The following is a 22,476-nucleotide window of genomic DNA, read 5'->3' as shown; positions in this document are numbered from 1 at the left end:
TGGAATAGAACAGAAAGGCTACCCAAGTCTTAATCAAAATCTTTTCATCACAGTGGAAAGACTTTTGGCTTTAGATACTGAGGAGTTTGCAAGCATGTTCTGAGTATCTATTTTGTTCCATGCATCACAGTAGGTATAAAAATATGAAGTATTTTCATAGTCCATTTAAAATGTATAAAAATAAGTATAAAAGTACAAGATACTGTATAGTCCATTTAAAATGGAAAATATTGCTCAGGTAATAAAATAGCTGCATAATAAATCATTCAGGAGACAAAGCCTTAATCAAGTAACTACTGGAACCTGATGATGGAGAAACAGCACCTGAACAAACAGGTCAAAAATAACTAGAACAGGGGCTGAAGCAATACTAAGAGGGTAAGGGGCTTAATTTGCACATAGCTGAGCCACATTCAATATCCAATATTGAATGCCATATGTCCTTCTTGAATGCAGAGCCAGGAGTAATTCCTGAACAGCACTGGGAATATCCAAAACAACAAAAACAACAAAAATGGAATGGCTAGAACTAAGTAAATAATATAGGTGATTTCTTATTAATCACTCCCTCAAAAAAATCACTCAAGAACAAGATATTATTAAACACTCTTCTTGAATCTTAAAGATCCACCATGTGGGGCCAGCGAGGTGGCGCTAGAGGTAAGGTGCCTGCCTTGCCTGCGCTAGCCTAGGACAGACTGCAGTTCGATCCCCGGGCGTCCCATATGGTCCCCCAAGGCAGGAGCGATTTCGGAGCACATAGCCAGGAGTAACCTCTGAGCATCATCGGGTGTGGCCCAAAAACCAAAAAAAAAAAGAGAGAGAGATCCACCATGTACATGAGAATAGATGTGGAAAGAAGAATGCATCTTTGTGATAAAAGGTAAGTAGAGAGGAGCAAAGGAGGACAGAAAGGCAACTCAATCTGGGAGAAAGAAAGGGTAACACAATCACAAAGGATGGGGAAGGAAAGAGAAATGGCAGAGACCCAGACCCTAAACATACATGAATGCCAACATAGCAGCAAAAGTGATGAGAAGATCCACAGGTCCAGAACATCGCAACTACCACACCCTCTCAGTAGACCCCAACCCTAGAATCAGGGGCACCCTAAAGTATATAACAGCCAACCTAAGACTTCAAGGTAACGCAGCATGAGGAAATAATGATGTTTCCAGAAACCATAGCTTTGGGGGAGGGTTATATTTTCTTGGGGCCACACCCAATTGTACTCAGGACTGACTCCTGGCTCTCTGTGCTCAGTGATCAAAGCTGGCAGAACTCAAGAGACTCTATGGGGTGTCAGGGATTGGACTTGGGTCAGCCAGACAATGCAAAAGCCTTCCACTGTACTATCTCTCTAGCCCCGGGACAAGAGCAATTTTGACCTTACAAAATCAAACTAGAAGTCAGGATTCTTCATGATAGAATGAAGAGACTCCAAGAGATATAAGCAAGTTCAGAAAATCAATTCAGTGACCTCGAGAAAAATTAATGGGCAGGAGGAAGAAATTTTATAGCTTTTGTTTTTAATTAGGGCTAGGGAGAAAGTATGGTGGTAAATTCTGCGGAATTGGTCATGCTATACACCTGAAATTGATGTCACTTCAGCCTGTTTTTCAGAAAGTAGTGATGAGACCAGAGTGATATAGCCAAACTGGGTTCAGTCACTGTCACCCCATATGTTCCCCTGAGTACCACCAGAAGGGCAGAGTCAGAAGTAACTTCTGAGCACTGCTGAGTATGGTCCAACCCAACCCAATACCTAAGACCTAGAAAGTCAGAAGCTAAATTATATACCCAGGGATGTAGCAGGAGGGTAGGTGTAGAGGAAGAAGAGTGAGAACAGTACGGGAAAGACAATGAGCTGTACAACATATCACTCAGCTGTATATTTGTTCAGGGGTCACTCCTGGTCACACAGGGTAAAACAGGGTCACCCAAATTCAAGGCAAGCGCCTTAATCCCTCTATACAATTTCTGTCTCTGTTCCCCAGCCACCACACAGATTTATAACGATTATTATTTTATTTTTTGGCTTGCAATGCTATCGATAATAGTTTCTAATGGACATGCTCCCAACACAGGGATAGATAGGTGTCTTCAACAGAGAAAAAGAACCCTCGCTGCCAGCTTCAAGAGCTAGAGGCTTTTTCTAATAATAAAAACAAAAGTCACTAAAACTCCAGTGTTCAATTCTCAACTGTCTTGCTTAAATCCTTCACAGGACGCCTGTATCCTGCCTTTGGCTACTTGCCCTACTTGGCTCCCATGTGAGCTTTTTGCTGATTCCTCCCTCACTTCAATATGCTAGTTTGTTGTGTATGTAAATATTTTAGGGGATTATTATGTTACTGACCCTACCCTGATCGGTGATTGTGCCCTAACCTAGGGTATGACCTGGCATTCTGCTCCCACCCTAGGGTGGGACCTAATTCTGCTTTCACCATTGGGTGGTATCTGATCCCACCATTGGGTGGTACCTGATTCTGGGGGGAAAACAAGGGTCTGTGGAAGGCGAGGGGCTTTTGGCTGGAACTTATGCTGAGTCTTTGGACTTCAGTCTTGTCCACTGAATAAAGCTAATATTTCTACAAGCCTGACTGTCTGCAAGCTGTTTACCCGCCGTTTCACCTCAGAACCATCGGCTGGACAGGGTGGCAGATGCGTACACAGAGCTGGAGGGGAAAGACTTCATCCTCCATCCCTCCATCAGTCAACCTCTTCAGGGGCTGACTTGCAACACTAGTTAATCCATCTGGTCACAGACTTTCACACTTGCAGAGGAAAGGAGCATAAAGCTAGTTTTCTTGTAGGGCTAAAGAGATAGTAGGGCCTGTAAGATATATGCCCTGCAAGTGGCAACCCAGCTTTGATCCTTGGAACCCCATAGGGTCCCCTGAGCCCTGAGAGGATCAAAACCAGGAGTAAGCCTGGAGCATCTTCAGGTGTGGCCCCTAATTTTTTCTTTCAAAAAAGCTAGGGGCTGAAATGATAACACAGTGGATAGGGCATTGGCCTTGCAGGTAATCAACACAGGTTCAATCTCCAGCATCCCATATAGTCTCCCAAGCCTGCCAGTAGTAATTCCTGAGCACAGAGTTAAGAGTAATCTGTGAGCCCCTCCAGGTAGGACCCCAAAACAAAAAAAAACAAGCTAATTATCTTGCATAAAGAGTTCTTGAAAGTATAAAATCTCAATTTAAGGTTTCAACTAAAGGTAAAGGGTAAGAACTGGAAAGAGAAGAAACAAGTCAGAAGCAGTTGGCAGGAATTAAAAACATAAAGCAGGAAGGAGGTTTAAGAACATTCACTGAGAACTAGTTGAAGGAAATTCTGGTTTCACATTAGCCACTGAAATAAGAGAAATTCCATAAATAACCTAAGGAAACTGATGCAGCTGGTCTGACCTACCGGTGTTGACTTTGGATGTTACATGGGCCACATCGACCTTCTGGGATCTGATGAGAGGCGCAGTCTTGGTGGAGGATGAGTGTAGGGTGGTCTTCCTTCGGTCTTTTGCTTTACTGATTTTTGACAGGGGTGCAAAAATACCTGAGGATGACAGGAAAGTTCAGTGAGTGCTACAGGATAAACAGAGTATGCTGGGGAGCAAGTCCAACTCTTCAGTAACAGACATTGATGACACTTTTTTCAGTAGGAGCGGGAGACAAATGGGGTGTTAGGTTATACCTTATTTTACCTAAAATAAAAATCATCCCTGGTTCCTTTGTATGTTTGTTTACAACTTGGATTTACCCCCAAAACAGAGATTGTCTTACTTGTCAACTTGGGTGGGACTGGCTCATGATAGCCTGAACTATCTGTCCTTACTCTGTCCTTACTGCCCCACCCATGGGTGGTCTCTGTACTCAATTAAAATGGCAGTTCTGGCAGGCAGCTTGGTTGAGATACAAGGTAGAAGACTGCCAATCTATACTTGTTTCACCTTCAGTCTGGTTTGGATTATTTCATGTGCAAGCTTGATTCAGACTCATTCACATAGCGTTGGAGATACAACTGTACATGAGATGATTTTACCGGGGAAGGGGGGATGAAGGGAGGTGTTCCTCTTGTCCTCTTGTTCTTGTATCAATGTCGCCCCAGTGGTGCAGATGCTCCATCTACAGATGCTCAACATTACTGAGTGATAATGAGTACTAGTGCAGTACTAGGAACAGAGCTCAGAGCCTCTCACATAGTAGGCACATGCTCAGCCATTTGAGCCACGTCCCTGTGGGCCTGTTTGTTTTAAGAAGTGCCCCACAGTCCTAGCAAGACATGCAATCTTTGCCTTCAAAAAGTTTACAAGCTAGTTGTGAAGACAAACAGCACTCAAAGTCATTCAGGACCACAGAAAAAAGATCAATAATTAGATATAAAGTGAAGTTCAGGGAAAAGAAAAGTGAAGTGAAGATAATGATTACAAAGATTTCTGACTAAGCTTCTGATGAATCATTCTTCTCCATTATAAATGCTATTCTTCCATGTCACTCTAGTTCTCTTGTAAAGATTTCTATTTTCTCACATTAGAGCCAAGTCTGGATTCACCTTTCACTCTCCAGAAAACAATAGGTGTTTAGAAGACAAAATTCAAATGGATCGTCGCTGCTTTCACCCCACTGTACTATTTACAGTCTTACACATAATAGCAATGTGCACTTTTTTGAGTAGAAAGTAGAATCTTCTGGAAAGACCTGGTTGCCAACAATTGGCAGTAAGAACAATATGTTGGAGTTGGAGAAGACAGGCAAAGAGATCTGGATTCTTCCCAGCCTCTTTGCAGTGACTGAAAAGATAAAAATTCCATTATAAAGTTTATCAAAAGGATATATGCACATCTCTATTCATTGCACGTCTATATAATAGCCATGATATGGAAACAACCCAAATGTCCAACTACAGATGAATGAATCAAGAAGTTGTGATATAATGCAAAACAATAAATTCAGACCCCTTTCTACTGTCATGAACAAAAACCAAATCAAAATGAATTAAAGGGCTGAGTGATAGCACAGTGAGTAGGGCATTTGCCTTGCATTCTACCAACTCAGGATCAATCCCCGGTATCCCATATGGTCTCCTGAGCCTGCCAGGAGCACAGAGCCAGGAATAACCCCTGAATGCTGCCAGATGTGGCCCAAAAACAAACAAAATGACCAAAAGGTATATTAAAAGAATGCTCCACTTCACTAATTATCAAAAGAACAATGAGAAATTACCTCACCCTACAAAGACTGACACACATCAAAAATAACAACTAACTGGATTTGGCATGAATATGGGAGAAAGGATTCCCATTCACTGCTGGTAAGAATGTCAACTGATCTAGCCTTTTTGGAAAACAATAAGGATATTCTTCAAAAAATTAGGAATTAAGCTTCTATATAATAATTCAGCAACTCTGCTCCTGGCAATATGCCTCAAGGGCCCAAAATTACAATTCAGAAAAAACATATGCACTCCTATATTCATTGTGGCACTATTCACAAAATATAAAATATAGCCAAAATATAAAAACAGCCCAATGTGAGTGGATGAAGAAGCTATGGTATGACTACACAATGGAATACTACTTGACCATAAGAAAAGATGAAGTCATGCGATTTGCTGCTTTGTGAATGGGTCTGGAGAGTAGCATGCTGAGTAAAATTAGGCAGAGGGAGAGGGACAGACACAGAATGATCACTCTTATGTGGTATATAATAGAGTAGAAAGACAACAAATGCCCAAAGACAATTGAAACAACGAGCATGAGAACTGGTCTTCAATTGGAAGCTTGCCATGAGGGCCAGGGTGGAATAAAAGTACCTTCCATAATTAGGCTGCTGGTGGGGAGAGGGAGGGACCATATGGGAAGGAAACTGGGGGTGTTGGAGGAGGGTAGTGGGAATTGATGAAGGGATGGGTATTGAACATAATGCCTGAAACAATCATGAGTAACTTTGTAAAGTAATTTACATTGATTCAATAAAAGCGTTTTCATAGAATTAAGAAAATTAAATAAAAAAGAGAAATTATGATATAGACACACAATGGAATACTATGCCCTCATAATAAAGGATAAAATCCTGCAATATTCCAGATCATGAGTGGAAAGAGAGGCTATCATGCTGAGCAAAGCCAGTCAGAGAATAGATACAGGATGATCTCTCCCATGTGTGAGATTTAAAGATACACGGTATGGGAATAACAAATGACCAAAGGAAACAGAACTGGAGAGTTGGTCCACAGAACTGAGTAGGTAGGTAGGGGGCGTATTGAATAGGACCTTGTGGGGGAGGAGAGGTGGGTGCTCTACTGGTGGTGTGATGTTGGAATGATGCATATATGAAACCTTCATTGGTTGTACAGAACATTACAGTACCTCAATAAAGATTTTTTAATAAAAATATGAAAAGAAATATATTCAGGCAGTGAAAGATACAGTATGAGTAAATAATCATAGACAGTAGAGGAAGAGAACTGAGATAATAAATACCAAGATCATCTAGTCTGCTATGATTGATCATAAAAGCTAAAGACATGACATGTATATTGGATGTTATGCTCTTCCTGTGAGAGTTTACATGCTGACAAAGATGTATGAAGACTAAAATGCAATATAGGTAGACAATTGCTTTTAATATGTTTGTAGGTAGAAATGAACAAAACTATGAAAACTGAGTGATTTGTTAATAGCCAAAACACATCAACTACTCTGCCTTTCTGTGGTTCTTTTCTCTCATCAATCCTAAAAATATTTTATCTTGATTGTTTTGGTATTTCAACTTATTCACAATGTTCTTTCTTTTACTTGTCGACCTATTTTTCTTGCCAAACAGACACACACACACACACACACACACACACACACACACACACACACAACTGTATCTGATGTTCCATGGGTTTAAGGCATTAAGTTCTTTTATATCCTGAAATGTAAAAACAGACAATCTTGCTGGATGACAAAATTCTTAATCAATCCACTTTCAGGCATTAATTTTAAGATAACATTCATACTTAGAGCTGTGCACAGAGTCCAAGGTTATAAAAGCTGTTTGTGATACAAAGATAACTTCAGAAATATATTTTTAGTTTACAACCCTACCCCAATCATATTTCTGGAAATTAATTAAGGAGAAAAAATTCAAAGAGAAGCTAAGAGTTGATCCCTGAAGAATCATAATTGAAATATTATTTGGGAATAACATTATTATTCAGAAACAGGAGAAAACAGTTCAGCAGTAGGAAGAGTAAATTAACCATGAGCAGCCACTACAGCATTCATCAGCAAAACAACAACAAAACCATGTAAAAAAAAAAACTTAAAGCAAATCAATACAGTTTATGAAATATATTTCAGCACAGTGTGATTATATTTGTGAAAGAGTATGTGTGAAAAACAAAATGTGGTAAACAAACTATTTGAGCAAACAATAAAATGTTGAATTTTTTAAAATTAATTTTCTAATATTTACAATTTATGTATCAAAACTTGCCTGTTTTCCCTTAATCTGAGGGGAAATTCTATGTTCTTTCATTCATAAAAATTGTTTTGGAGGGGTCTAGAGTGATAGAATAGTGAGCAGTGAATTTGCCTTTGCACTCAGCTGACCTGGTTTTGATACCTAGCATCCCATAAGGTCCCCTGAGCCTTCTGGGAGTGATTCCTAAGTGCAGAGTCAGAAGTAACACTTGAGTACTGCTGGGCGTGGCCCCAAAACAAAACAAAAGAAAACAAAAACCAACAAAAAAAAACTACTTTTAAAAAAATTTTTGTGGGGGCTGGAGAGATAGCATGGAGGTAGGGTGTTTGCCTTGCATGCAGAAGAATGGTGGTTCAAATCCCGGCATCCCATATGGTCTCCCGAGCCTGCCAGGAGCGATTTCTGAACATAGAGACCAGAGTAACCCCGGAGTGTTGCCAGGTGTGACCCAAAAACAACAACAACAACAACAACAACAACAACAACAACAACAACAACAACATGCTTTTGTGGCTTTCAGCATTCCTATAGCACATAAAACCTCATTTAAAGAGTTTTCACTCTTCTTGTTTCCTTAATTAAGCAAATCATTTGGGAAGAACCAAGCCCCAATTTAAGACAATGATACAATCAGCACCTCAAAAATGCACAGAACATGGGAGAAACTTCCTACTTAATAACTAAATCAAAATACTGAGAATAATTTTTCCACTTCCTGCCCTACAATTGTAAAGCTTAAGTAATAACAGATCTAATAATAATAATTTTTGTTTGTTTGGGGACCACTGTGCTCAGAAATCACTCCTGACAGGCTCGGGGGAATGTATGGGATGCTGGGAATCAAACTCGGGCCAACTGCATGCAAGACAAACACCCCATCTGCTATGCTATTGCTCTGGTCCCCCCTTTACTTTTTTGGTTTAAAAATAATTTCTAAATAGAAATGCAATAACTGGAAAAAAAAGAAATGTAATAAATGTCCAAATAAAAATGAACCCTTCTTATACATTTTATTTTCTTTTTTCTTTTTTTTTTTTTTTTTTTTTTTTTGGTTTTTGGGTCACACCCGGCAGTGCTCAGGGGTTATTCCTGGCTCCAGGCTCAGAAATTGCTCCTGGCAGGCACGGGGGACCATATGGGGCACCGGGATTCGAACTGATGACCTCCTGCATGAAAGGCAAACGCCTTACCTCCATGCTATCTCTCCGGCCCCACATTTTATTTTCTTATAGAGTCACTGAAAAATGGCAAAGTTATTCATGCCTGGATTTCAGGCATGCCTGTGTTTCAACACCCATCTTTTAAAGAGTGTCAACTTCTTTTCATCAGTGCTCCCCCCATTCCCATTTGCAAAAAGTCCTTTATAATATATTTAATATAATATATATAATATAATATATATCTCATTTCCTGCACTGCTTTTTACATATAGTTGCTATAGGGTTTCAACCAAAGCACTTTACCACCTCTTTTCCTCCTCCTGACTGAATGCTTTTTTTTTTCACCATAAGCTTGTCTCTCCTGGCCCTCCACTCCCCATTCTCCAGCCCCCTCAAAGGGCATGTTTCCTCCTGAATACCACTCCTTGCTTCTTTTATTTCCATTGGCTTTGAGTATTCATTATTGAGCCATTTGGGTAGTTTATATCCCACATACGAGAGATCATTCTGTGTCAGAACTTAATCCATTTTTAACCATAATTCCACTTCAGAGTCCATAATAATGATATTCACTTAGCATATGGATTTAACTTCAATTTCTCCCCCAAATGCTACTAAAATATTAGTAATAAAAATGATAGGAATTCTAAAGGAAAAATAAAGAACATGACAAAAAGGGAAAAAAATACCAAAAGCTTCCAAAGAAACTTCCAAAGGGAAGTGATGAAAAACAAAACAAAAATATCACAAAAGATATTCATAGTTCTAAAGTTTAGAATCTAAACAGTGGGAATAGAAGGTCACTTGCATTTCTAAATTTTCTGATTTTTTTCGACCTTCAGTGCTCTGTTTTCTGTAACCAACCCCTCCTTCCAGGGTTTATGGCCACCCCAGCAGGATTTAAGGAGCATCTAATATGCTCTTGATCAGCAATCTCTCAGCCAGGTTCCCCATATAAGAATAAAGAGAAGGCTTTTATTCATTGTGGGGAAGTTTTATTTTTACAAAAAAACAGGATCAGAGCAATAGCACAACAGATAGGACACTTGCCTTGTATATGACAGGTATAAGTTCAACCCCCAGTATCTCATATGGTCATCAGAGCACCACCAGATGTGACTCCTGAGTGCAGAGCCAAGAATAACCCCGACCACCCCTGGATGTGGCCCAAGAACAGGAGTAAGGGGATGCCCAGTAGATGCAAAATGTTATCACTTTGCATTGATTCTTACAAACAGGATCATCGAAAACTTACCATATTTGGGGGCACATTTAAAATACTGGACTTTGCCAACGCTTCCGTTGTTTTTGCCTTCAGGTTCATCCAACTCTACACCAGCCCACTGTCCACTTGCAAATTCAGTTGTTCCACAAAATCTCAATGTTCCAACCTAAAGAAAACATAAACCGGAATAGCTTTTGAGTAGTAAGTAATCTAAGTGCCCTTCTCTTACAATTTGATTTTCCCACAGAAGTTCTTAAGAAACTATTCTCTAAAAGTAAACTTTGAATTACAAAAAACTGCCAGTGACAGAGATGTGAGATAAATGATAGAGTCCTTTTGCCAAAAGATATAAGAAACATGTATGTGCACCTAACAATGGAGCTTTAAAACAGAGGAATTAAAAACTGACAGCTGAAAAACAGAAACTCCTAACTATACTAAAGATGTCTTTCTGAAATTACATCAGGTAGAGAGAAAACAAGTCAAACTGAGAAGAGTGACAAGCCAACTGGACCTTGAAAAATCCTCCATTTAAACCAACAGAATAAAGAGGAATAAAGATATTAAATGAATCAAATCATAAGAGATAACTATATCCTTTTAGATCTCTAATCAAAATAATGTCTAGAAAACCCAAATATTTGAAAATTGACAGTATATTCCAAAGAAAACCCCATAGTAAAAAAAATCACAATGACAATAAGAAAATTTGCTGTATTTAGTTAAGCAAAAAAAATTTTTTAGGAAGAATGAAGAAATGAGAGGTGGGAAAAAGTGGGTGAGAGATAGAAAGGAATTAGTACATCACAAGTTGGAGTGCAGATGAATTTACAGCAGATTACACCAAAACATGAAGTCTGTCTGCTTATTTGTTTTGAATTCAAATCTAGTTACTCCCTGAACATGGCTCAGGAGTCCCTCCCAGAGGTATAGGGGATCAAATCTAGGCCCCCTCTGCATGCAAAGCTTGAGCACAGACCATTTGAGCATCTTCCCCACCTAACAAAAACTATTTCCTGGGCCATTCCTGCTAGAAGGCCATGAGATATAATGGTTGAACCCAGAGCTCATACATGCAAGTAATATACCCCCCTACTGCTCTTGCACCCAAACTGGACAAGAACATTTCAAGAAAACTGTCTGCCTATGTAATTCCACAGGACTAGAGAGATGGGGCAGGGAACTAAGCGCTCACCTCGAATGTAGCCACCTCTAGTGCAGTCCCTGGCATGCACAGTTCTCTGAATACCACCAGGACTGATCCTGGAGCATAGAGCTGGGAATAGACCCCCAAGCACTGTTGGATGTGAACCAATCTCCCCCAAATCTTCAATGAATCAACAGCAAATCGAATGCAGTGATACTTAGAAAGGATAATTCAGTGTGACCCAATGAGGTCTATCTTCCACAGTTGAGAACTAATTCCACAGTCTAGTTCCACAGTTGAGAATTAATTCAACATTTATACAAGCTAAAGGAAGAAAAGCAGACCTTGCTCTCTTAATATCTGCAGAAAAATAAAGCCTTTCAGTGTCCTTTCAGGACAATAATTTTATTGACTCTGCAAATTAGGGATAGATGTGAACTTCCTCAATTTATAAAAGAACATCTACATAAAAATTTATAGCTAGCCATGTTTATACATGCTGATGAAAAAGTGCTGTCCCCTTGAGACAGGAAAAGAGCAGGAATATTAGCTCTTAGCACTCCCATTCATAATTATACTGGAGACCACAAGCAAGGGACAAAAACACTAAACATCAAATATATATATAAATATATATATACATATATATTACCTCTATTTGCAGACGTGACTATTTATGAAAGCTAGTCCAAGAACCCATAACCCCTAAAAATGAGTAGAACTACCAAGTTTAGTAAAACCAATGTACCTGGTCAACATACAACAACCAAACTGCTATTCTATGTACTGATAATAAGCAACTAGATATGAAATTACAAAATACCATGCACAATATCGCCAAGGCTCTATGAAAAACTTAGGTACGAACCTAACAAAGTATGTGCAACATTCCTATTCTTACTGCTACAAAACTATGGCAAAACAAACCTAAGTTCTGTTTTATTAAATATGTAAGACAGAGGCCAAATAGATAGCAAGGCGTTAGGGCATTTGACTTGCATGCTGCTGACCAGGGGCAGACTCGAGTTTAGTTTCCGGCATCCCATATGGTCCCCCGAACCTGCCAAGAGTGATTTCTTAGTGAAGAGCCAGGAGTAACCCCTGAGCACCTCTGAATGTGGCCCAAAAACCAATAAATAAATAAATAAATAAATAAATAAATAAATAAATAAATAAATAAATAAATAAAAAAAAATGTAATATACAGTCACCTTCCCTCGACACCATCAAAGTGACCGACCCTCCATGTTGTCCTTGTTTCATTGAAACCAAAGGCATTAATAGTATTATAAATATGTGACTCAAACCATGACAATTTTTCCGAAAAGGTAGGCAAAGGGAGTGAACTAGGAGGCTGAGAGAGACCTTGAGACTGTGTTGAAGGACAGTGATTGTGGGGATGGGGGTGGAGTTGGGACATTGTGAGCCCAACACTCAACGAGTAACAACAGCGTTGTGCCGAAAGTGGGAAATAATTATAATATATAGAGGTTGTGATTAAAACTGTCGTATTTTTAAAATGTCAATTTTCCTGAATCTGACCTGTTTAATGCTCCATGGAAAATCCCAGCAGGATTTTGTAAATATCTCTAAATAAGGTGATTCTAAAATAAATGTGGAGAGACAACCGAAGTCAGAATTTGAAAGTCTGGCAATTGGAAGACTTAATTTTAAAGCTTCAGCATCTTGACAGAGTATTTATTACAGAAGAAAAGATAAACAGGAGAGTAAAAGAGCAAAAGAAATTCTAAGGGAAAATCCGAACAACAACAAAAAAATGGTCGTAGCGTCTCCAGAAGGAAGAATATGCTAGAAAAATTAATACAAGGGGCCAGAGGCATAACACAGTGAATAGAAAGGGAGTCTGTCTTGCATGGGGCTGACTCAGGTTTGATCCCCAATATCCCTGAGCCTGCCAGGTGTAATTCCTGCCAAGACAACAAATACATCGTGTGAATAGCTTGCCTTGCATGCAGCCAACCCAAGTTCCAATCCCAGCACCATATACAGCTGCCTGAGCACTATCAAAAATAATACCTGGGCACTGAGCCAGAAATAATCCCTTGGTAAAGCTAGGTGTAGCCCCAAAACAAAACAAAAAAAATTAATTCAAAATTAAATCTAAAAATCCAAAACTATAGGGGCCGGAGCAATAGCACAGCGGTAGGATGTTTGCCTTGCATGTGGCTGACCCATGAGGTTCTATCCCCAGCATCCCATATGGTCCCTCAAGCCAGAAGCTATTTGTGAGCACAACCCAGGAGTAGCCCCTTAGTGTCACTGGGTGTGGCCTTCAAAAAAAATCCAAAACTATAAATTTACAGAAGGAAATATAGGATAAATGTTCTTAGCTATCCTAAAATCATTAGCCATTTAAAAGGAAAATTTAATAAAACAGACTTGAGCAAAATTTTAAACTTATCTTAGACTTTTGACAGTGGGGAGACCAGCAACATACTAAGAGAAAACAAACAAAATAAGAGTAGACATAAGATGAGGTTTGACTGAAACTCAAGCAAAGGCATGCCATTATCTGTTTCCATTTTTATTTATTTTTCTGTTTCCTCTTTTACTTAAATTATCCAAAATATAAAGGAAAATTAAAGAACCAAAATAACTGCCACATACTGTATCTCCAACCCCAGGTGAACTAGTCTGAATCAGGGTCAAGCATGAACTAATCCAAACCAGGCTAAGAGTGAAACACATGTAGTCTGGCAGTCTTCTACCTCATACAGAATGCCAGCTGCCTGCCAGAACTGCCATTTTTATTGAGTCCAAAAACCACCCAAGTGTGGGGCAGTAAGGACAGATAACTCAGGCTATCCTGAGCCAATCCCATCCAGGTTTACAAGTAAGGGCATCTCTGTTTTGGGGTAAATCCAAGGTATAAACAAATATATCAAGGAACAAGGTTTGATCTTTGTTTTAGGTAAAAATAAGGTGTAACCATCAAAGGAAATAGTGCCCAGGATACAAGAGCCACCCACTGAGTGGGAGAAACTATTCACCCAATACCCATCAGATAAGGGGCTAATCTCCAAAATATACAAGGCACTGACAGAACTTTACAAGAAAAAAACATCTAATCCCATCAAAAAATGGGGAGAAGAAATGAACAGACACTTTGACAAAGAAGAAATACAAATGGCCAAAAGACACATGAAAAAATGCTCCACATCACTAACCATCAGGGAGATGCAAATCAAAACAACGATGAGATACCACCTCACACCACAGAGAATGGCACACATCACAAAGAATGAGAATAAACAGTGTTGGCGGGGATGTGGAGAGAAAGGAACTCTTATCCACTGCTGGTGGGAATGCCGTCTAGTTCAACCTTTATGGAAAGCGATATGGAGATTCCTCCAAAAACTGGAAATTGAGCTCTCATATGATCCAGCTATACCACTCCTAGGAATATACCCTAGGAACACAAAAATACAATACAAAAACCCCTTCCTTACACCTATATTCATTGCAGCACTATTTACCATAGCAAGACTATGGAAACAACCAAGATGCCCTTCAACAGACGAATGGCTAAAAAAGCTGTGGTACATATACACAATGGAATATTATGCAGCTGTCAGGAGAGATGAAGTCATGAAATTTTCCTATACATGGATGTACATGGAATCTATTATGCTGAGTGAAATAAGTCAGAGAGAGAGAGAGAGAAAAACGCAGAATGGTCTCACTCATCTATGGGTTTTAAGAAAAATGAAAGACATCCTTGCAATAATAATTTTCAGACACAAAAGAGAAAAGAGCTGGAAGTTCCAGCTCACCTCAGGAAGCTCACCACAAAGAGTGATGAGTTTAGTTAGAGAAATAACTACATTTTGAACTGTCCTAATAATGAGAATGTATGAAGGAAATGGAGAGCCTGTTTAGAGTCCAGGCGGGGGTCGGGTGGGGAGGAGGGAGATTTGGGACATTGGTGATGGGAATGTTGCACTGGTGATGGGTGGTGTTCTTTACATGATTGAAACCCAAACACAATCATGTATGTAATCAAGGTGTTCAAATAAAATAAAAAAAAATTTTTTTAAAAATAAGGTGTAGCCTAACAACATAGCTTTTCCAAAAGTTCAATCTCAGACATACAAGGCAGAAATACTAAAGATGATGAATGAATACTGATCCTAAGCAAATAATAACACAAAAATTGTGTGTTCATAAGTTCTTCATATTTGACTCTACAGAGAGGACAAAGAAATAAACTTTTTATTTTGAAGCCATATTCAGCAGTGGCAAATGTTCTTAGAAGTTTTGTTTGGGCCTTTTTTGGTTTGTTGGTTTGCTTGTTTGTGGGTCACACCTGGTGCCACTCAGAGGTTATTCCTGGCTCTGCACTCAAAAATCACTCCTAGCAGGTTCAGGGGACCATATAGGATGCCGGAATCAAACCACCATCCTTCCTGGGTAAGATTCATGCAAGGGAAAGACTTACCATTGTGCTATCTCTCCAACCCCCTTGCTTAGGCCTTTTAAAACCAATTTCCTGAGGCTACAAAGAAAATACAGTGGGTAGGACATTTGCCTTGTGCAAGGCCAGCCTGCTTTTGATCCCTGGAATCTGTTAGGCAAGAACATGAATGGTGACACTATCCGTTGATGCCATGAGAAAACTCAGGCTATGAGGGAAAGACATTGGGGAAACTTTCAGAACAGTGGGGACTCCACTTTTTATTATCAGGTTAAAATAATACCTTCAGGGGCAGGAGAGGTAGCGCTAGAGGTAAGGTGTCTGCCTTGCAAGTGCTAGCCAACGAAGGACCGCGGTTCGATCTACTGGCGTCCCATATGGTCCCCCCAAGCCAGGGGTGATTTCTGAGCGGTTAGCCAGGAGTAACCCCTGAGCATCAAATGGGTGTGCCCCCCCCCAAAAAAAACAAGAAATAATAACTTCAAAAGGTTGGGGGTGTGAGTAGAGGGAGGATCTCAAAGTTAAACACCACAAAAGGGCAAAAACCTGCTTGACCCATTTGTGGGAGGCAGTGGGGGTTGGAGAAAAGCCCCCTGAGGATGGCAGGAGGTAAGCAGCCAGTGGAAACCTCCCAGCTCCTAGACCTAGAGGGTCCCAAAATCCACCTTGCAGATCCATACCACTCTGTCCCCATTCCAAGAAAGAAGCCTTCATCATGGCAAAGCTACTTTGAGGGGTGGTACAGCTCAGCTTCCCTTTTCCCCTAAGAGCCTCACCTACACATCACCTGATGCTCTCAGGACAAAGTGACAGAGGGACACAGGCCACAATGACATAACACACCCCCCTCTGGGACACGGCACTCGAGAGAGTTGTACCTTCTGTCCAGCGATGACCACACGATCCCCCAGCTTCAGGCCAAGTGACGTAAGTGTGGCCTTGCTGGTGACGCGGTCACAACTGGGCAGTGCCAGTCTTGAGAGGTCCCAGGTCAGGGGCGCCGCGTCGAAGAGCATCTGCCGGATTTCTTTGGCGGTAGCAGCCGCATCGGCCATCTCGAGGGGCATCTCCACGGGATCTGGGACCACATCCACAGGGATCTGCCCTTTGTCATTCTAGGAATCAAGAAGAAAATCTCACATCCTAGTCATGTAAGGAACAGCTATGGATGAACTTAGAGAGGGGCGTTAAGTGGGTTTTTAAGCTGAACTCGCCATCCTTTATTGATAAATTTATGTCATACAAATTTATAAATTATGAATATATTCTGTTTCTTTATTCTGAGTCTCTAGAGCAACCCCAGACAACATTCTAGCAAAATGCTAAAGACAAGCAAAGTCTGACATCAAAGAGCATATGGTGGGTGGGAAAGGCAGACTAGAAATGTTCAGGAGGAAAATAAGAGTCTGTGCTCAGGGTGAAGGGGGTCAGGGAAAAAAAGTGTGTGTGTGTGTGTGTGTGTGTGTGTGTGTGTGTGTGTGTAGAGAGAGAGAGGGAGAGAGAGAGAGAGAGAGAGAGAATAAGGACCAGAGTGGTAGCATGGTGGTAGGGGGTTTGCCTTGTACCAGACGACCTGGGACAGACCCAGGTTCGATTCCCAGCATCCCATATGCTCCTGCGAGCCTGCCAGGAGTGATTTCTGAGCATAGAGCCAGGAATGACCCCTGAGCACTGCTGGCTGTGGCCCAAAACCAAAAACAGAAACAAAAAATAATAGAGAGAGAGAACCGAGAACTTAGCACAGCACTGGTTGGACACAGAGCTGCCTTGTAAATCTTGCTGCCAAAATGCTTCCATGTGGAGGCACCCAGGTATGAGGAATATCAGGTGAGTTAGCAGGGAGGAAAAAGCATTCCATTGCTCAAGGAAGAGCGATGCTAAGGCATGGCCAACTGCTCAGGCCAAGAGGAGGCCAGTTTAGTGGCTTGTTAGGTATATGGAGGTCTTTATAATATTTCTCTTCAATATCAATTTCCCTGTCTGCTTTCCTGCCTACAACCTTCCAGGTGGAGGGCTCTGTTGAGACCCCAATAAAAAGATGTTGAACTATGAGGTCAGGGTCTTTGGGGTAGCTGGCTGGCAGGCTCTGGGCTTTTGGAGCTGCTAGCAGGCTGACAAAGGATTCTGCGTCCAACCTTCTCGCCTTTTCCCCCTCCTGTCTGTGTGGATTATTTGCTGTGGATAAATGTTACCAGGATTGCTTACCCTCACTAGGGGATAGGAGAACAATAATCTCTTTCCTGTTTCTGGGAGCTCTTTGAGAATCTATCATCAGTCAGTCTAGGAGAAATAATAACCCTACAAAATATAACTCTACAGTGGCTGAAACCATACACAGTCCCAAGCCCGTAGAGTCAACTCTCCACTGATCCATGGGCTGCTCCATGACCTCTGCCCATCCTCAACTCCCCAATAGGACACTGATTCTAGGAACTGAAACTAGAATTTTGGGCTGTAATGACCTGGGCTGTAGTCAAGAACACCATCTGTATTCACCACATGGAGAGAAGAGACCGGTGAGTCTTCTATAAGAAGTTCCAACAGTAGGTTCCGCCCACCAATAATTACATGATGGCATAGTTAAAACATGGTGACATGAATGGTCAATGCTGACTCTCAAGTCAAGAAGTTCCTTGAGGGGGGCTGGAGGAGAGGATGTAGATGGAGAGCAGAGGGTGGGAAATGCCTATGATGGAGGAAGGTGTTCAACCAGGAGGAGGAAGTTGTACTGGGAGGTGGTTAAGTGTTAGGTGTAAATCCATCAGCAACTGTGCTGAAAACCACAGTGCAAATATTTATATACAATAAAGTGACCTGTTGAAGCAAACTGGGGGGGACATTGGTGGAGGGAAGTGGACAATGGTGAAGGGATCAGTGTTGAAACACAGTATACCTGAAACCCAATCATGAATGGCTTTGTAATTTTGGAGTGGCTCTATATAAAAATAAAATTTAAAAAAATATGAAAATGCAGTCACCATGTCTGCACCAGCCAGTTCCATAGACTCACTTTGTTCTTGAAAGAGATGTAAACCAAGCCATGAGTAGCACCCAAACACTGTTGGGTATAGAAAAAAAAAAAAAAAAAGGAGGAAAAGAGAAACAGGAAAGTTGAAAGAGAGAAGGAAAGGAGGTAGAGATAGGGAGTCAATGGTTTTCTCAAACATGCTCCCCACCGGCTTCCAGAGAAGCAGCAACCTAGTGAAGACACTGCCAGAGGAAGTCACTGGTATTAGGCAAATGAGAAGAGCCCTGAGAGGCTATAATGAAGAAAATTAAATAGAAGGGTTTGGAGAGACTGTGTTGGGGGATGTTGAACCCCTTGTCGGTGGTTTGTGAATCCAGAAATATCTCCCAAAATGAGAGATTAAACCCCATTCTTCTGTTCCCCCTTTAGGGGGAAACCTAAGTGATAATTCTCCACTGCAAATAATCCAGACGAATACAAAGGTTGGGGGACAAAAGTTGGGCAATGAGAGTCCTTTAACAGTTCTGATGCCAACTCCAAAACAACAACCGAGCCAGCCGTCAGCTCTGCCAAAAAGCCTCTCTCGCCTCACCCACAAGCTCTTTATTTTCTCCTTAATTGCCCCCACATGGAAGATCCAGGTTGGACGACAGGCAAAGAACAATCTTATGAAAATACACTGCAAGACTGCCCAGTGGGGAGGTGTTTGTTTTGCATGTGGCTGACCCTGGTTCGATCCCTAGCATCCCATATGGTCCTCCTAAGCTCCCCAGGAGTAATTTCTGAGCTGAGAGCCAGGATTGACCCCTGAGCATTGCTGGGTATGTCCCCAAAACCAAAATAAATAACTCAAAGATTATGAAACAATCCCATGTTAACTTTGTAAATTGGTATTTTACCATTACATTTTTTTCTTTCATTTGGAAAAATTTAGTTCTGAAACTTTCTATGACTTAAAAAAAAAAGTTTCCCAAAGAAATTTAACATTGAAGTTGGTGTGGACATGTAACTTGATTATCTATCTTTTTATTTAAACTTTAGCTGTTTATAATACACAAAAAGACTAAATACGGGCCCGGAGAGATAGCACAGCGGCATTTGCCTTGCAAGCAGCCGATCCAGGACCAAAGTTGGTTGGTTCGAATCCCCGTGCCTGCCAGGAGCTATTTCTGAGCAGATAGCCAGGAGCTATTTCTGAGCAGATAGCCAGGAATAACCCCTGAGCACTGCCGGGTTTGGCCCAAAAACCAAAAAAAAAAAAAAAAAAAGACTAATTTCTACTTGGCTTATTGAGTGAAAGACATAATATAAGACTTCAAAGTACAGGAGGGCTAGCATTCTCATGAAAGCCTTCCATTTGCCTGAGCTCACGTTTATCAAGATAAAACATTTAACAATCATAAAAAAAAATACATGATTTTTCTCCGGTATCAATTTGATGATAATATCCAGACTCAGGGCCGGAGAGATAGCATGGAGGTAAGGCGTTTGCCTTTCATGCAGAAGGTCATTGGTTCGAATTCCTGCATCCCATCCCATATGGTTTCCCGATCCTGCCAGGAGCGATTTCTGAGCATGGAGCCAGGAGTTACCCCTGAGCACTACCTGGTGTGACCCAAAAAAAAAAAAAAAAAAAAAAAAGCCTTCCATACTTTTGGTGCCGAAGAGATAGAATGGAGGTAAGGTGTTTGCCTTTCGTGCAGAAGGGCGGTGGTTCGAATCCCAGCATCCCATATGGTCCCCTGTGCCTGCCAGGGGCGATTTCTGAGCATAGAGCCAGGAGAAACCCCTGAGTGCTGCCAGGTATGACCCAAAACCCCCCCCCAAATATCCAGACTCAACTCTTTCCTTAGAGATAATGTTAACATTATAATTCTTTTTATTGGGGTGTGGGGTTCACACCCAGTGGAACTCAGGGCTTACTCCTGCTCTGAGCTCAGGAATCCCTCCTGGCAGGGCTTGGGGGACCATATTCTGGGGGATCAAGCCCGGATTGTCTACATGCAAGGTAGGTGCCCTACCTTCCCTACCCATACTATGGTTCTGGCCCAAGTCAATAAATTCTCTCAGACCCTTTCCCTAGCCAGTTCCTCGCTTACTCTGAAGGCAGGGTTGGCTCCATGTTCCAATAAGCATTTCACAGTTGCTGCACACAGGTTGGAGGCGGCAATGTGCAATGCAGTTCCAAAGTCAAAGTCACTACAAGTGGCATCTACATCTGCAAAAAGACATGAAAAGGATGTCCGCTAAGATAGAGAGTTTTACCATTATTATGTAAAAGGAGACAGAATGAGTTTCTTTGGGTGGAAGGAGTATGGGTAATGGGATTTATTAACTATTCAGAGGACTCAAACTTAACAAATCATCACCATTTTACAGTAAACAAAATCTTCAGAGAACTCTTTCATCCCATTATTTTCTTAGAACAATAGAACTGTGTTATGAAAAAGTATCTGGTATTTTGATGGGTCTTCCAACAAGTATAAATTCTGTTTTGAAATAATTCCTACTGATACAAGGATACTTATCTAGATGCAGTCTAAGTCAAACCTCTTGCATATTTGCTGATAAATACAATAAAGCAGTTTGGTTTAAGTCATGAAGCATCACAGTAGAGTCAACAGTTCATTAAAAAAAATCTAGTGGCCAGAGCAATAGCACAGCGGTAAGGCATTTGCCTTGCATGCAGCCAATTCAAGACAGACTCAGGTTCAATCTTAGGCATCCCAGGGTCTCCGAAGCCTGCTAGGAGCAATTTATGAGCACAGAGCCAGGACTAATCCCTGAGCACTGCAGGGTGTGGCCCAAAAATTAAAAATAAAAAAAAGTTTAATGTCCAAACAGTAATTAAGATGCTCTGATGTTTAGTTTTAGGATATCTAGTACCAAGAAAAGATGCAAAAAAAATTTTATTTTCTTTAGTAAAATCATAGAATTTCAGAACTAACTGGTATCTAAAATAAATATTCTTTATGATTTCAATATTTCTTTATGATTTTATTGCTCAATTTCCAGCTATTCAAACAAAAGAAAAAATAGAGAACATAGATTCATTTATATTTTAAAAAACCATATTACCTGAAAATTTCACATATATAGAAAGCTAGAGGGCACCTTTTTATTTGTTTCTCCTTGTACTAAGCAAAAGAACAACAATTCATCTTCAATAAGGACATTTCAAACTATTTCCAGAAAAGGGGTAATAGGCAGGGAGAGGGGCTGGGAGGGAGTCGTAAGGAACAAACTTATTTAAAATCTTTATAACACTAATATAAAGGTTTATCTCATAACATCAGACAGTGAGCTGGATACATGCCTTTGGGCTTTGCGGCCTTGAGGATGACGCTGACCAGCTCAGGGACGTCAAAATAAGCGGCATAGTGCAGAGCATTCATGTTGGTCCAGCGGCTCCGCAAACTCACATCTGCACCCAGATCAATCAGTTGGGTGGCGAACTTCACAGCGGTGTCCACGTCACCTAGAGAAGGGTTTCGAGGTCACACAATTTATAACACTGCGTGGACAAGGGGCCTGAGCTAAGCCACAGTCCAACTTGGGCCAATGAAGAAACATTGAACTCTAATGTTTATTCATTCCCAGCCACTTTCTTATAAATCAAAGTCTGACACAACCGGGCATATCCCCCTATATCCAAAGAAAGACGCATAAAGGGACTGGAGAGATAGCACAGCGGTAGGGCATTTGCCTTGCATGTGGCCAATCTGGGAGGGACCCGGTTCAATTACCAGCCCCTGTATAGTTCCCCCAGTCTGCCAGGGTTGATTTCTGAGTGCAGAGCCAGGAGTAATTTCTGAGCACCACTGAGTGTGGCCCAACGATCAATCAATCAATCAAATTTAAAAAGAAACATAAAATTAAGTTTGGTGTTTCTTGGACATTGACAACACCAAGGCAACCAAGTTGGGGAGTGGAGAACTGTTGAAAGGGGGAGAAAGGGACAAACTAGAAGTGGCCTGAGACTGGGAGAGAGTCCTGGGCACTCTGGAGGTGATAAAGGAGCACTAATGAGGTGAGAAGGCACAAAAGCCTTAGCATTAGAGTTGCAAGT

At 41.0% G+C, this 22,476-nt stretch overlaps 1 protein-coding gene across 1 annotated transcript in view; it reads right to left on the bottom strand.

Annotated features, from left to right (window-relative positions):
- CLIP4 (CAP-Gly domain containing linker protein family member 4) overlaps window positions 1-22,476 on the bottom strand; it is a 68,412-nt gene that overhangs the window by 30,811 nt on the left and 15,125 nt on the right. The window contains exons 5-9 of the mRNA XM_049784235.1: window positions 21,724-21,885; window positions 20,507-20,625; window positions 16,318-16,554; window positions 9,888-10,023; window positions 3,415-3,555 (exon numbers count right to left, since the gene is read on the bottom strand). Coding sequence (XP_049640192.1) covers window positions 3,415-3,555; window positions 9,888-10,023; window positions 16,318-16,554; window positions 20,507-20,625; window positions 21,724-21,885 — 795 coding nt within the window. The remainder of the gene's footprint in view (window positions 1-3,414; window positions 3,556-9,887; window positions 10,024-16,317; window positions 16,555-20,506; window positions 20,626-21,723; window positions 21,886-22,476) is intronic.

This window comes from Suncus etruscus, chromosome 12, assembly GCF_024139225.1.
Source record: "Suncus etruscus isolate mSunEtr1 chromosome 12, mSunEtr1.pri.cur, whole genome shotgun sequence".
NCBI lineage: Eukaryota > Metazoa > Chordata > Mammalia > Eulipotyphla > Soricidae > Suncus > Suncus etruscus.
The sequence above is the reverse complement of the archived record's forward strand: the minus strand, read 5'-3'. Positions and strand labels throughout refer to the sequence as shown.